This window comes from Tachypleus tridentatus, chromosome 7 (assembly GCF_004210375.1).
Source record: "Tachypleus tridentatus isolate NWPU-2018 chromosome 7, ASM421037v1, whole genome shotgun sequence".
Taxonomy (NCBI): domain Eukaryota; kingdom Metazoa; phylum Arthropoda; class Merostomata; order Xiphosura; family Limulidae; genus Tachypleus; species Tachypleus tridentatus.
The window spans coordinates 136324330-136339512 of NC_134831.1; the positions used below are offsets into that span (position 1 = coordinate 136324330).

A 15183-nucleotide genomic window follows, 5' to 3' on the forward strand; every position below is an offset into this window, starting at 1 on the left:
CTAACTGGTGATGATGATGAAACTGTCATGCCAGAAAATATTTCATATCGTCAGTCAAGTCAGATACCATCAAAAGGTTACAGTGATGGAGGAGCATGTCAGAAAGAAATAAGTAAATAGAAGAGTACCTTAAAGTTTTTGTTGTGGTCTCAATATTTCTATGACTAGACTTATATTTCAAAATTGGATGTAAACCAGAAAAACATCCTTATTTGTATAGTTTCTAACCTATAAATATGTACAGTATCAATACTTCACACAAGTTTGTATACACATTTCTCTTTGTGTCTATGGTAATAAATTAATCCATGCTTTAGAAGCATGAGTTAAGACTTTCAAAATTTCCAATAAACAAAACTGCTTTTGAGAATTAACGTGTATAACCACAGATTTACCTTATCTATGTGAACAGATGGAGGTCAAAGTACATGTCACAGTTTTTTACAGCGTGCCTTAAACGTGGTATTGCGAATACCATTAGCAGTTTGTAGTAGAGGAGAGTAAATACCAGATATAATATATGGACACTGAAAAACAAGACATGTAGATATGTATTTTGGAGGTACTAGAGGTAGTGCAAATATAACATGCAAACTGCACAATCAAGAAAAGTATGTTTGTTCTTCACGTGCATATCACCTTGAACTCTAATTTCTGAGAGCCCCAGTCAAAATAACAAATGTCAACTGAGAGACACATCTTCAGTGCAATTACTTTTGTAACATTTTTTTTTTTTTTGTATACAGCAAACTTGTACATTTCATGTAGATACACTCAGTGAATTCAGAATTATAGTCAACACTCCTTCTCTGAAGCTAGAGTATACATTATATTAATGATGACACTGTAACATTGCATAATAAGTGCTATATTAAAACAGTTCTTATTTTAGGATTCATATTATAAACTAGATATGTCTACAGTATATTATCTAAAGTCCAATGAAGTTCTGATTCAAGAAGATACAAGATAATAACTGTAGTTTTGATGTTCAAATAAACAGTTACCTTAAATCTCTCACTAACTACTTGACTTATTTTGCTTTTTAGTCACTTTTTCTTTCTTAAATTTGGCAAAGTCTCATCAGATATCATGAAAATTTAACAGCCTAAGTTAATGCTAACTAATTATTTTTGTAACATTGGAAAACCAGTCAATTTTTAAATCTACAATTCCAGCTAAGTTTACACAATTGTTATCTAAGGAATAATAATCAAAACTGCTTACATTTCCTGAAGAGTATATTTTAAGTTTTGTTACAAAGGGTACTGATAGACTAAAAGAAGTATAGAAAAAGGCCAGATCACCTACTTGATAAAGTGCATGCAATATCAAATACAGTTCTTTAAGGGACATTCAATCTATGTAATGTTTGAAATGAGTTGGTAAACAAAAAACTTTGAAACTACCAGGTAATAAAAAAATTATCTCAATTGAAACAAATAAGTGTTAACATTAGACAAAATATTTCTTTAAAAACAAGAGATTTCAAGAATACGATTTTACAGTTTACTAATTATATTAATAAACAGGAAATATTTATTGTGGTTGTTATATGGATGATGCAAATTTCTTGGTCATTTAGTTAATATCACCTACATGGTTCTTTAAAATGATGTGGTAAATGAATCTCCAAACTGTACGAGATGAATCTATAGTTGTGGTAAACTTCTCATTATGTCAGTGTTAGATTTATCCTACCTAATAAATAAATCTTGAAGATACATCTAAATGTAATAATGCTTTTTTGTTTCTTTTTTTGTCAAGTTAAGCAACAATGTTTAAAATTAGTGATGTTCCGTAACTCGTAAGAACAGATTTTTTATGAACGTATAGTTTGGAAATGTGGTACAGTGGAAAAAGACATTCTTCCTCATCCAATAAAATTAAAACTTACCACATCACTTCCAACAGGTAACTTCATAATAGCATCTGATAGAGTTAATGTTAGGTAAACACCAGTCTTAAATCAAATTATTTTATTAACATGATACAAAAATGATTGCTACTCTAGCATACAATCTACAAAGATAATTACATTATAGCATGTGGTCTATACAGATATTATCATTACTGTTTCAATTGTGTTATTTGTAGTTGGTGCCAGTTATTATTAGGCTACAGGCATTATTTATAAAGTACAAAATACCACTGCATGATGTTTTTTGGACAAATAATTGGAATGAAATAAGATACAACAGTCAAAACTCGTAAATTATAACCACCTAAATTTAAGATCCACCCAACTTCTTAAATTATCATCATTTGCTGAAAAAAACATGGATAGAAAAAATAATTTAGCAATTAATTATGTTTCATTGAATCATTGAAATATTAATGATGTTGGTATCTGTGCTACAGTGTAAATATTTCTGGGTCATTCCATGTCAAATCATCCAAGGGGCTACAGGTAACCCCCACAGAATGCCTTGAAAAAAATTCACATGTGCTTATCTACCCATATAATGAACAATTGCCAAAGATTAGATAAATATCTCTAATAGTTTCTGATTTACAGCTCTGTAAAATTTAGTTTTTTTTGGTTTTTTTGGCAAATTCATTTTCGGGCAACTTTCGCTGCTTAAAGCCGCAAGAGTAATGGTGGTAGAAGGCTGAAATTTGCTACACTGACTGAATTAATCTCACAGAATTCAAAAATGGTATCAAACCAAGTTTATCTCTCTTAGGATTTTCATAGTGAGGCTGTAAAATCACCTGAAAACCCAAAATCAAATAAAACATTGGTTTATGCAATAAGCCACAGCTCTAAAACTTAATATGATACAAAGCTGAATTTTTTTTCTAATATCCTATAATATATCAGTTGATAAATCAGCAATTGTTGTAATTAAAAGTCTGTTATCTCCTGTAAAAGAATGTAGCTGCATGCAACTTTATATGATTTAGCTAAAAATAGCCCTACTTCAGACCACAGTTTGACCATGTCACCAGTTATTCAGCCTTTTCAGATTTTTACCATACATTCTTACATCTCTGCACATGATCTACAAAAAAAATCAGGATAGTGTTCAACCTACTTTTTGAGTTATAATTTTTTAAAGTATCCTCGGACCATACGTTGTTTACTTGAAAAACAAAACTTCAGTTCAGGTGTGTTACTGTGTGCAAATATATCCATACAATTTTGAAAAATACCTGTCAGTATTTTATGAATCCCACTGAAATATTTTAACCAGCCTTTCACAATGTTAAATAATGAAGTTGTAAGAGACAAGAAAGAATTAATTCATTTCTGAACAAGTTTATTGGCATAATTAGTTAGATCACATGGCAATGCAAATATATTGTGTATGCATTACAGTTATGCAGATATAGCTGAGTTTAAGATTCATAATATAATAAATACAAAGGTAAATCAGACACAAAATCACAGTGCTAGAACAGGGGATAACTGAGAAAGATTACAGTCACACCAAACTGCATTAATCATGACAATGAAATGTTTCAAAAACTGCTTTGGTGATAAATTAGCCTTAACATCATCAAATAAACATTGCTTTGTTCAGACAGATTGAATAAATTTGCGACATTTGAGTTTGATTATGTTGAGATCACTGACTTAGAACATAGTGGCGAGCACTACTGCCTTGCATGGTAGGTGCACTTGTCAGACAAAGAATATGTTGGAAAGGAATCCAGCTTTCATCTTTATATGACCTTGCAGGCCATGAGAACAGTTCGTTTTTTGAATTCTTCATAAATGACACCAACACATCAGAATGTTCATCTGATCTATCTTTTATGTTTCCCACATACCATTCATGATCGTATATGCATGCCACATATTTCCCTGGCTGATAATTGTCATTGCTATCATTAGACCCTATTTGAGCTGCTGCAGCATCACTTTCACTGCTACTACCAACAGTTACAACTGTGTACACATCATCCTCTGATAGCCTTCTCATATAGAATGTGTTGGTAGAATAAAGCTATGATGTGACCTAATACCTGCCACAGTTTTGCATTTTTCATAGTGCTCCAGTAGATCAAACTTTACACAATTCTGCAGGACTGATTCCTAATTGACAAAAAAGAACTGAATGCCCTGAATGTGGTCCTTTGCCCAATGGTACATATCAGAGACACTTAAAATTTGATAATTTATTATTTTTCCCAACCTTGATTGTTTTGAAGATCATGTTCAGAGATGTAAGAAAAACGGTAAAGGCTAATTAGAGTATTTCAATGGGATTCATACATTATTTCAAAATTGTATGGATATATTTGCACACAGTAACACATCTGAATTGAAGTTTTTTTGTCAAGTAAACAATGTAAAATTGTCCACAATCTGGATGATTTGACATGGAATGACCCTTCTGTAGACTGCATGTTACAGTATAATCTACATATGTTTAGAAACTGTATAGGATATTGACTGCCAAAAATTGTGTCAGTGATGAAAATAACAGTCCAAATAAAAACCCCTCACTCAGGTTTTAAAAAACTTACTTTTAAATTATTTTTTCTGTTGTACACCATTGTTTGTATTTCCTAGACTTACTAGATTTTATACAAAGTTATAAAATGAAATTTCTAATATTCAGGATGTTTCCAAGAAATCCATTATAATGGATAAATTGTGTTCTTACACAGCTGGATAATTTTAAAGCAAAAACAGTCCATTTGGTCAAAAAACATGTAGAAGGTTTCCCTTTGTGTAGAATCTAGAATCTCTGTCTGTTAGTATAGTGTAAAATCCTGTGCTTCTCATATTTAGCCACTACGGCCAACTTTGTGCCTTTTCCCTACCTACACTGTATACTAAATGAAATTGATCCGATTAAGGAGTCGTGCATTGTACAGAGACAAATGACTGCAGAAGTTATCTGTTATTAAAACATTAGTAATTATCTGTTGCACTTTATACATTTGATGAAAAAGATCCTAGAACAAGCTGTGGCCTAGCATTTGAAAATTACTGGAGAGAGGGAATGGAATAGTAAGGAACAGAACAGTGAAGAACAAATGAAAATAAACTTATGTAAGATAAGGGCAAATCCTTAAAAATATCATCTGACTGACCTAGAATATTACTTTGTTTTGATGATAAAAGCTCAGTTGTAGCATATTATGCAAAAAATATGTTGAACACAAAATTTAGTAAAAATATAAACAATTAAAAAGATCCAAAGATTAAACATAGATATCCAAATTTACTGTTTATTATTTTATAACCAAAAACAAAGGAAAGATACCCTACAGATTACTGGTAATTGCATCTTTGTGTTAAAATGATTTTTTGAACACAAGTCTTTCTAACATCAGTAACAAAGGATAATATTTGATGAGCTTTTTTTTTTTTTTTTTTTTTTAAAATCAAGCAAGCAAATAATGAGTGTGGTCCTTTAGAAGCCTGCTGTGGGATCATTTTTTGTATATTACCTTTTTAACTGTAATATACTTATTTCACCAGTGATAATAAAATTCTGTAAAAAAAACAAAAAAAACTCATCTTGTTGATTGATTTATTTTCCTGTGAAATATCTAAAGTGTTAGAGATTGTATTATAAGGTAAAGAACAAGTTTTGATAACTGATGTCATCAATTTTCTCTTTACAAAAAGAATTAATCAAACCATCAAAAATAAAACAAAATATACTCATAATGGAAGCTTAACTAAAAGTACATGACCTTGTATTGAAGAAGAAGGAATGTTGACCATATATTCTATATATTCTATATATATTTTCTATATGTATCTACATAAAATGCTTGAGAATAATTGCATTAGTGGTGGATGCATTGTATCCATTTCAAAAGGTTTTTCTTATTGTGAAAGATGCAACTTGTACTATGATCTGAAAATGTGGCATGCAACCCTCACCACTGCCACCACTAATAAGGAGTGTCTGAGATTACTTCAATCAAGTCACTTAATTTCAACAATTACTCATTGTGGTGACCTTGCAATTTACAAACACACTACTTAGATAATGAGGTCACTAAAACCAACACTAAATGCTGTGAAAATATTTTACAAAAGGTTTTATTTGAACCAGTTAATATGTGTAACACTTAGAATATAATTTTGTGAATACACAGAATAAACTAAACACTTCAACCACATATTATCTGGTTCCACAGTTTCTTGATCTTTTGTAGATCTTGATCATGCAATTTGGAGACTTTTGACAAGATGATACTTAGATATCGAAGATACAAACAGTACACTGTTAATCAGTATCTCAGCAATTACTCTTCTCTGACCAGTGGTACTGCCATAAATTTGACACAAAAGTTCCAAAGGCTTCAGAGAAGTTTACAATCACACTAATGCAATAAGCATCTACACAAAAGTAAGACATGAAACTTTTCACCCATACATAACAATGCTTTTCATTCTCCTCAAGATTCCCACAGTTTCTGATATACCAGTAGAGAGGAGAAATGACTTGAAGCTTGGTCTGTAAAATAGTATTGAGTCTGTAAGAGTGTTTGTGCCATTAAAAATAAGAAACTTGAAGAAACTATGTTCTGGGTTTTCAACAGTTGAGGAAAAACTCTTGTTCAGGGAAACAATCAAGAAGAAGACTTAAAAAACCAGTTTGCAGCATTATATTGATGGCTGCATTTAAATCTCAGACATCATGTTTTCACTCTTAAAGGCCACATTGCTTAACTATTCCCTTCATCTTTTCCCAAAGGCCATTATGTGATGTTGAATAAAAACTCCATTTATAATCCAATTTAAAAGCACTAGTTTTTTTACTGGCCAGTAGAACCATTATTGAAGTAATGGATTCGACATGTATGGGTTAATTTTCCCTTCAGTTGGAGAAGTTTGAAATAGAAGGAGGGTTGCTGTTGAATATTCACCAATGGTGCAGAAAACGGATAACTGGCAATCAAAAAACAAACAACATCAGAACTTTTGAATTAAATTTAAATAGCAACATCCATCCAGGAACAAAACAATCTCTGACTACAAATGTTACAATATTCCTGACAAAAAACTGTTTGTCATTTGAAAACAAGTACAAAAAACTTGGATATCATTAACAGCTTAGCTGAATTTGCTTTACTACATTGCACGAAACACTCATGTATCTCACCTGAGGCTGTAGGCCATTCACTGATTTGGTTAACTTTAGTTGGGAGCATTACCACATTTTACTCACTCAAAGAAAATTTAATATGGGGCATGTAGTTATTTAAATAATATTCCTTAAAGTAAAATTCTGAAATCCAGAAAGAGTATCATACATTGATTAACACCTACATTGTAGTACTGCTGCTAAAACAGATGTAGTTGTGAGGCCTCATAGGTAACACATTTACTGCTTACATATTTAATTTGTAGAAGATTAATTAATTAATTAATTATTGAACATTTTCAATATGTCAAAGATTGACTGGTTGCTAAAGAAATATAAAAAGCCACTCTGACAAGAAATAGAGATTTTTCAACAGTGTAGAGTCCAAAGACACAACATTTGTGAGAATGGAGCATTTAGTGCTCTCCAGAGAAGCAGAAAAACTCATACTACAAAGCATTTGTGATAAGAATGTCCTGAAACTACACCCGAAGCTAATCCTCTGTAAAGTGAAGAGTTAAAAAAAGAGAACCCCCTTAAACAAAAGTCACTGCAGTGATACCATTAACAAAATAACGAGGAATTTAAATTAGATAAAACTCATTTTTCCATGTGTCATTAGTATCCACCTGGAAGTAAATAAGCTGAGCATTCCCCCAAAGGTGCTATGTTACAACCATGATCAGGTCTTCCAAATAATAAGCAAATTCTTTTCAAATGGAATGGTTGGGTTGGATATCCCCATCTACAAAAATGAATGCCTGCTTATTTCAACTGTGTCGAAGAAAAATGGAGTGATATTTCCAAGAAAGTGTTTCACACATTTTCATCCCAAAGTCAAAAGCTTTGTTTAAATAACATGTTAAACAAGTATCCAACAAAAACCACTTTGGAGCAAATAATGATAAATTAAAAAAAAAGTCAAATTTCACACACACAAGACTACAAATCCAAGATACAAGATCCAACAAGACTACAAATGCCTCTTTTTAAATGAGAAGTTAGAAAATAAACAAATCCTTCTGTGTTTCAAGTAAAATTCACTGCACAAGTCCATTCTTATCTGTCAGACACAGATTACAAGCATGACTGATGATAGTGCAACCTTGTCCTACAATGGTTTCAACAACATAAGAATATTCTTGTTTATTGTTATATCCAGTATAAAAGTATGATTAATGACAATCTGATTAGGAGACTTTAGGTAGAATTTCATTCACAGTAGTTTTAACAGCATTACAGCAAAGCTAACTATTAAACTATTGCTATATGCAATATCACATTATAATGGAAAACACACAAGCTTCCCTCTTACATTCTTAATAAGCAGGTATGCAGACTACCATTTTGAACAATGGTTTTGAGATTATTTTTCTGTTAACAGAGACCAAGTTTGTGATACATTATATACATACCTGCAAAGTATCTTTACCGAATCCCATGCAAAATTTGATTGATATATACATAAATAATTCACAAAAACCCTCAAATGTACTTTCATTGCTAAAACATTAAGCAACAAAGAATTCCAACATTGTCTATATCTCTCATCTTTATACTAAATCACATGTAAATTAGTAGAAATATGGATAAGTAATTGACCAAAGCTCTAAAATTATGGATTTAACTTTTTGACCTAAAAAAAAATAAAAAAAAAAAGGGCATATCCCACATTTTTGTATTTTTATGTATGGGTTGAGTACAAAAAAGTATCTTTGTGCTAAATCCTCAAGTAACTATGATTTTTTGTGGTATATTGACCAACAATGTGTTGGATGCAAAAAATTTTATACTTGTGCCAGTTTCCATCTTGATTGTTATAAGTACGACTGCACAAAAATCTAAAATACACACTTTTAGAATTGACTTTTGATCTAACAAAATCCTCAAAAAAGCCTAGATCAAAAAGGTGTCTGACCAAATTGGGATACAATCCTACAAAGTTTCAAGTCAACCCACCAAGAAATGAAGGAATGGTGTTAACTGAAAAGTGTTTTGAAGAAGAAGAGAGAAAGAAAGAAAAACAACAGAAAAATAGTAGAGACAATAATAATGTGAGACTGACACTGAAAACAATTACCACTGAGTGTATAGTCTGCAGAGTAGATGCTAGACCACATATACTATTATAAGTTATAAATTATTATACCTTGTTTTCCCTTATCATCTAACCATAATGACTTACAGCAGTTCACTGAAACTTATTTGCAAGATTACCTTTTCAAATGGTGTTTTCTTTATGAAAATGAATATGAAATTATCAACATCTGTGGGCAGGTATATAACAAGGAAGGGTAGGAGTGCAACCATATATTGGACCTACCACTTATGGCCTACTGATTAACACTAAGAAAGATTTATGACTGTTTCAAAGAAGTTCTTTTGACAATCAAATATTCTATGATTTTGAATTGGTAATAGTGCATACTGGATTTGGGTGTTGTCAATGTTAGGAGGAGTCCCTTTGTACATTGTCAGTCAAACATCCGTGTTAACCTGAATATGAACAATGGCACACTTGTCTCCCACTACTACACAAGTCTCATTAATGGCTCTAAGTAGCTAGAAATGCACACTGGTGGCCACACCACAGGACCTCATCTTGACTAGCATGATAAACTAAGTGATAGTAATGGCAGTTCTAGATTGAGATGTCGTACAGGAGATGCCACCCCTTAAGTGCAAAAGACCAGAGTGGCAGCAGTAGTGGAGGAACCTGAATGTTAGATGGTCAACAGTTCAGATGGCAGAACATCAGGATTGACAACATATCCAGGACAAACTACTGATGAAAATGGACTAGTGGTCAGTTATCTTGGAAGAGAATGAAGTCTCACCAAAGTATGATCTCACAGATAGTCATGATCCTCCTTGGATGTAAAAATGGTGGTGGAAACTAACGTGAAGTTGGACTCTGTGACAAAACCTCTCACTCACTGTGAAAGGAAAGAAAAGTCAAGTATGAAAAGTACACCTTATAAATTATTTCATGATATAAGGTGGATAACCAGAGGACAGCCTTTAGAAATAGCTACATGGAATATACAAAACTGTGTACCAAGCTGGAAAAAATTGACAATGTGATACAAGAAATGAAACACGAAATTGTACTAGGCCTTAGTAAAACATGGTGGAGAGAGAGAATGGACAGGTTCAACATGGTGATAATCTAGCAATTTACTCAAGAGGAAAAAACACCAACACATCAATGGCATAGGATTTCTGATGAAGAAAACAAGTTTGATGGGATACTAGCCAGTAACAGAACAAGTTATGTCAAAATTAAAATGTAGGGCTTTTAATATCAAGTTCATACAAATATACGCACCAACAAGTGATCCTAGTGATGTGAAAATGGAAACATTTTATAATGAACTGAATAAAACTATGGATTATGTAAAGTGTGGAGAAGCTGCAACGCCTACAATCCCAATCCCATACACTCGTCCATAAGGCATGCCCAGCAACAATCAGCTGCAAACTTTCTTTGTTAACACAAAGATGACCTAAGAAGGTCGAAACATTGTTCTCTACTTTATTTTAGTAAAAAGTTTTAATACCCATACCAGTTGTCTTGAGATAAATTTTTAGCTCAAGTGAGTTTCTCATCATCATGATTCATGAAATTGTGATCATTATAGAACACTTCAATGCCAATACTAGGATCAGAGAACATCTAGACATTGTGAGAAAAACCTTGGTAACAGAAATGACAGAGGAAGATGATTATTGCAGTTTTGTGAAGACTATGGCATGATGATTAGTAACACATGGTTTCAACAACTAAAACACAGACTGTAAACTTGGAAGAGGCAAAGAAAAACACATGGGAACCAAACAGATTTCAGTCTGGTAAACTGGAGTTTCAGAAACAGCGTGAAACAGGCTCTTACCTATCCAGGATCTCATATGAACTTTGACCATAATCCAGTTGTAGTCAAGATGAAGATTAAATTGAAGAAGCTGGTAAAGTGAGGTGTAAATGACCAATTGGACATTAACCTGCAGCAACAAGAAGAATATGAGATAAGTGAAGGAAGTATGCAACTAATTTGATATGCTCAAAAATGAAATCACACAAAGAGCTGACAACAAAATAATTGAGCAGAAATGGATATCACTTAAAATGTTATGGTGGAGTCTGCAAAAAACGTTTTTCCAAAGAAGAAAAGTTTAAAGAGAAAATCATGGATGACAGATGAAATACTACACAGGATGCAGAAAAAGACAATAAAGTGCAAAGTAGATTTATGACAAGAAAAGGAACAAGGAAAGGAATCCTCAGTTTAAGAACAACAGAAGAAAAATGCTTGGATAATAGTAAAAGATGTACATGTGTGCTTCATTGATTATGAAAAGTTTTCAATAGGGTCAACCATGAAGAGTTAACAGAATTCTTGAAAAGCTTAGATATACAGATGCAAACATCTGCAGTTGATACAAAATCTATACTGGAATCAAAAAGCATTCATAAAGACTGATGAAGGATTATCACTAGAAATACAAAGTAAAAAAGGAGTACACCAGGGATGTGTCCTCTTTCATAGCTATTTAATTTGTATATACAAAACATCTTTGCAATATTGAGTGTAATAAAGGTGTCAAGGTTGGTGAAATAGTAATAAATAATTTAAGATATGCTGCAGAGATGGCTGAAACAGAAAAAGACCTAAAATATTTTAAATGATGTAAATAACACCAGAAAAAAGGTATGGAATGAAAATAAATGCTAAAAATATAAAAAGAATGTTGATAAGCAGACATTATAATAAGTCAGAAATTCAGATAAAAACAGAAGAAAAGGCATACAACAAGTACAGAAATTCACATACTTGGGCCAGCCCATAATAGGTGATGGAAAATGTGAAGAGAATTGAGGTAGCCAGAGGTGCCTTTAACAGCATGAAAATAAGTTTGACATCAAAGACTGTATGTGAGAAAACAAGGAGAGAAATATAAAATGCTATATGTAATCGACTTTGTTATGCGACTGTGAAACACGGACCTTAACACAAACGCTGATTAAAATATTGGAAGTATTTGAGATATAGATGTGAAAAAAGATCATAAAAATATCCCAAACATACAAGATGTCAAATTAAGAAGTTCTCAGCATGGAATGTGAAAAGACATGTTGTACCAACCATCAAGGAGAGAAAAGTAGCATATTTTGGCCATCTTAAAAGATGAGAGAATACAAGAGAAAACAAAGAGTGAACTGATATAGAAAAATATGAAAACCTAGTGGGAAAAATCACAGAACAGACAGAAGTGGAAGACTGACAGCCAATCTTCCTGGCACATTATGATGATATTAGTACATAGATTGAGTGTACTTAATACAGTTAAATATTAGAAATGTTCTTTTAAATAATTTTTTTATTATTGATGTACTTGGACCTTAAGGTTTCAAGCATGAATTTTATATAGTTATTTTGAATCTAAAAATGTAAGAAATTCTAAGAACATAGGAAAAACAGATACAGAGAATATATAGGAAGTTGTACATAGGAAATGTAGAGGAAAGTCCTGGATGTGATTCATTTAAAGAAAGGTAACATGAGCACATGGGTAAGATTCTCAAGAATTATTTTAGAGACTCAAGTCACAATGGGAGATAACTGAAAGGTTTAAATATGATGAAATTCCACAAAGGAGAGATGTTTTCAATTTTGCATTCATTTTCATATTTTCACCCACTGCTGAATCACAAGAGCAGAAATGCATAACTAGTATACCTTACATTTTACTTGTTCAATAACACAAGTTTTTGAAAACTTGTATAATTTTTTTACTTGTTTGTTGACAATGGAATGTCAAGGTTTGCTTGTCCATAAAAATGTTTCACCTGCTTCTGGCAACTGGACAAGCCTTAATGTTATGATAAGCAGTAGTTACTCAAACTGGGAATCATTATATGTGTCATCAAACCAGAGTGCTATTGAAATGTTCTTTAATATATTTTCCAGGGTGCAGAAACACATATACACCATCTCACATAGTGTGGGATCAAGTTATATCCCTCACTGCCTTTATTTTACACAGAAAAAAAATGCTTTCATTAAATTTTAATTATTTATTTACGAGATCTAACTTAAATATTCTGAATCCTCACCCAAGAAGCATAAACAATAGCTCTCAAAGTGTTGGTAAACTGATGAAGCATTACCATTAATTAATAATTTTATTTTTTATTCAGTGCTTGTTGATTTCAGTAATACTAATAGGTGATGTTATACCAAACTTGACTGAATATGGAATAGTAAGTTTGCTTATTTTGAACACACATTTTCATTGACTCAATTTAATTTTAAAGATAATATATTAAAAATGCATATAATTCTGGTGCAAAAATAATCAAATCAGTTTTGGTTATGTAAAAATATATCCCAATATTTACTGTTAAACCCCATTTATAGATTGCATTATTTTCTCATCAACTTCTGATTTAGTTAGAAATAAAATTTAAAGTGATTGAAACATTGTGATGTTGAACTATGAGTAAGAGATAAACTAGAAGACTTGAAAATCACTTAATTAGGTTTTAATAAATAATCAATTCATATTCTATGTTTAATCAACCTTGGCGGCAAAAGTTGTAATTTAACAACAAAAAATTTAGCAACCTGCTCCCCAAATCAACATACTCTGAATTTAAGAAAACCTCTTTGAGATTGCGATGTAATACATGACTTACTTTAACACTTTAATCAACAATTTTTCACAAAGTTGTACACTAAAACTTACGTGTACAATGATGAAACATTTCAAGTTTGAATTTCAACTAACTTACCTGAATGAACTGAATAGTTAACGCACTCTTCCCAACACCGCCTCCACCAACGACAACGAGTTTGTACGTTTGATTAAAACTGTTTGTTTCATTATTCCTTGACATATTTAATATTAGTAGTATTGTGCCTATTTATATTTGTTTTATATACTAGAGCAAAATAACGTTCACTTCACTTATTATCAATTAAACACTAGTATGTCACAAATTATACCCTCGTAGTTGTATCTGTATTTCAAACACCACCTAACACAGTATAACTCCAATTGTGACCTCACTCCTTCGCACTCCTTATAAATACTGAGTATTGCTTATTCGTATGGGAAAATCCACTAGACTGGCTCAGCGTTTAGTCCCCTAGATTTCAAAATTGTAAACTGTGGCCAACGTTCGCTTATTTCCGTTACACAAGAGTGAGGAATGTTGGATATTTATTTTTTTTTTTTCAACTATAAATACAACCAATTTTATATACTCATATATTTTTGTCTAATAATTATAAACATACATTATTATCCATATATGAAACTACATTATAAATAGTTTAATTATAAAGAGTAACAGAATTAGTCAACATAGATGGTAGCTAGTAGCGACAATGTAATATTTACTGTCTTGGTCACCAGGCTGAAAACATTTTACAAAAGATGTACGTTAACCACACCAAATTACGGATTAACTTCGGAACCATGTACACACAGAAATAAAACCAAGAATAGTGACAATTGAAAATACAAATCTACCAAGCTAAAATACGGTAAATGAATTTTATAACAACAATTTATATATCGCTTAAAGCATAAATGCACATAGTGGCTTGAGTATTGGAATTACATTAATTTTGAAAACTAAGCACAATCATCAGAAAATCTGACGTAAATTAATTTGTAGGGTATGTTACAATTCAAAGCATAAGATTTTTGTAAATAATATTAGGTAACATTTACTTTAGAAAATTCAACAATTCAACGGACACACCGAGGCCTAAATGCCTTTTCAGACAAAATAAGTGTAAGTTTGTATGTTTTTCTTATAGCAAAGCCACATCGAGTTATCTTCTGTGCCCATCGAGGGGAATAGAAACCCTGATTTTAGCGTTGTAAATCCATAGAATTGCCACTGTCACAGCGGGGGACGAGCAAAATGAATTGAATCTTTAAATGGAAATTCTAATTTCCCATGAAATTAGGTACAAATGCCAGCAATTTTCCAGTGAGAAAAGTTTTATCATAAGTGCAATGCAGGAAATAAATAGCATACCAAGAGACAATGAATACTACAAAAATGACGGACTGTACACCTCAGAAGGGGATATTAAACAGCGATATT

General features: G+C 31.9%; 1 protein-coding gene across 1 annotated transcript in view; it reads right to left on the reverse strand.

Annotated features, from left to right (window-relative positions):
* The window catches only part of LOC143256675 (ras-like protein 2), a 65368-nt gene extending 51192 nt beyond the window's left edge, over positions 1-14176 (reverse strand). The window contains exon 1 of the mRNA XM_076514187.1: positions 13855-14176. Within this exon, the coding sequence (XP_076370302.1) occupies positions 13855-13959 (105 nt within the window). The 5' untranslated portion in view covers positions 13960-14176. The remainder of the gene's footprint in view (positions 1-13854) is intronic.
* Positions 14177-15183: the final 1007 nt, after the last annotated feature.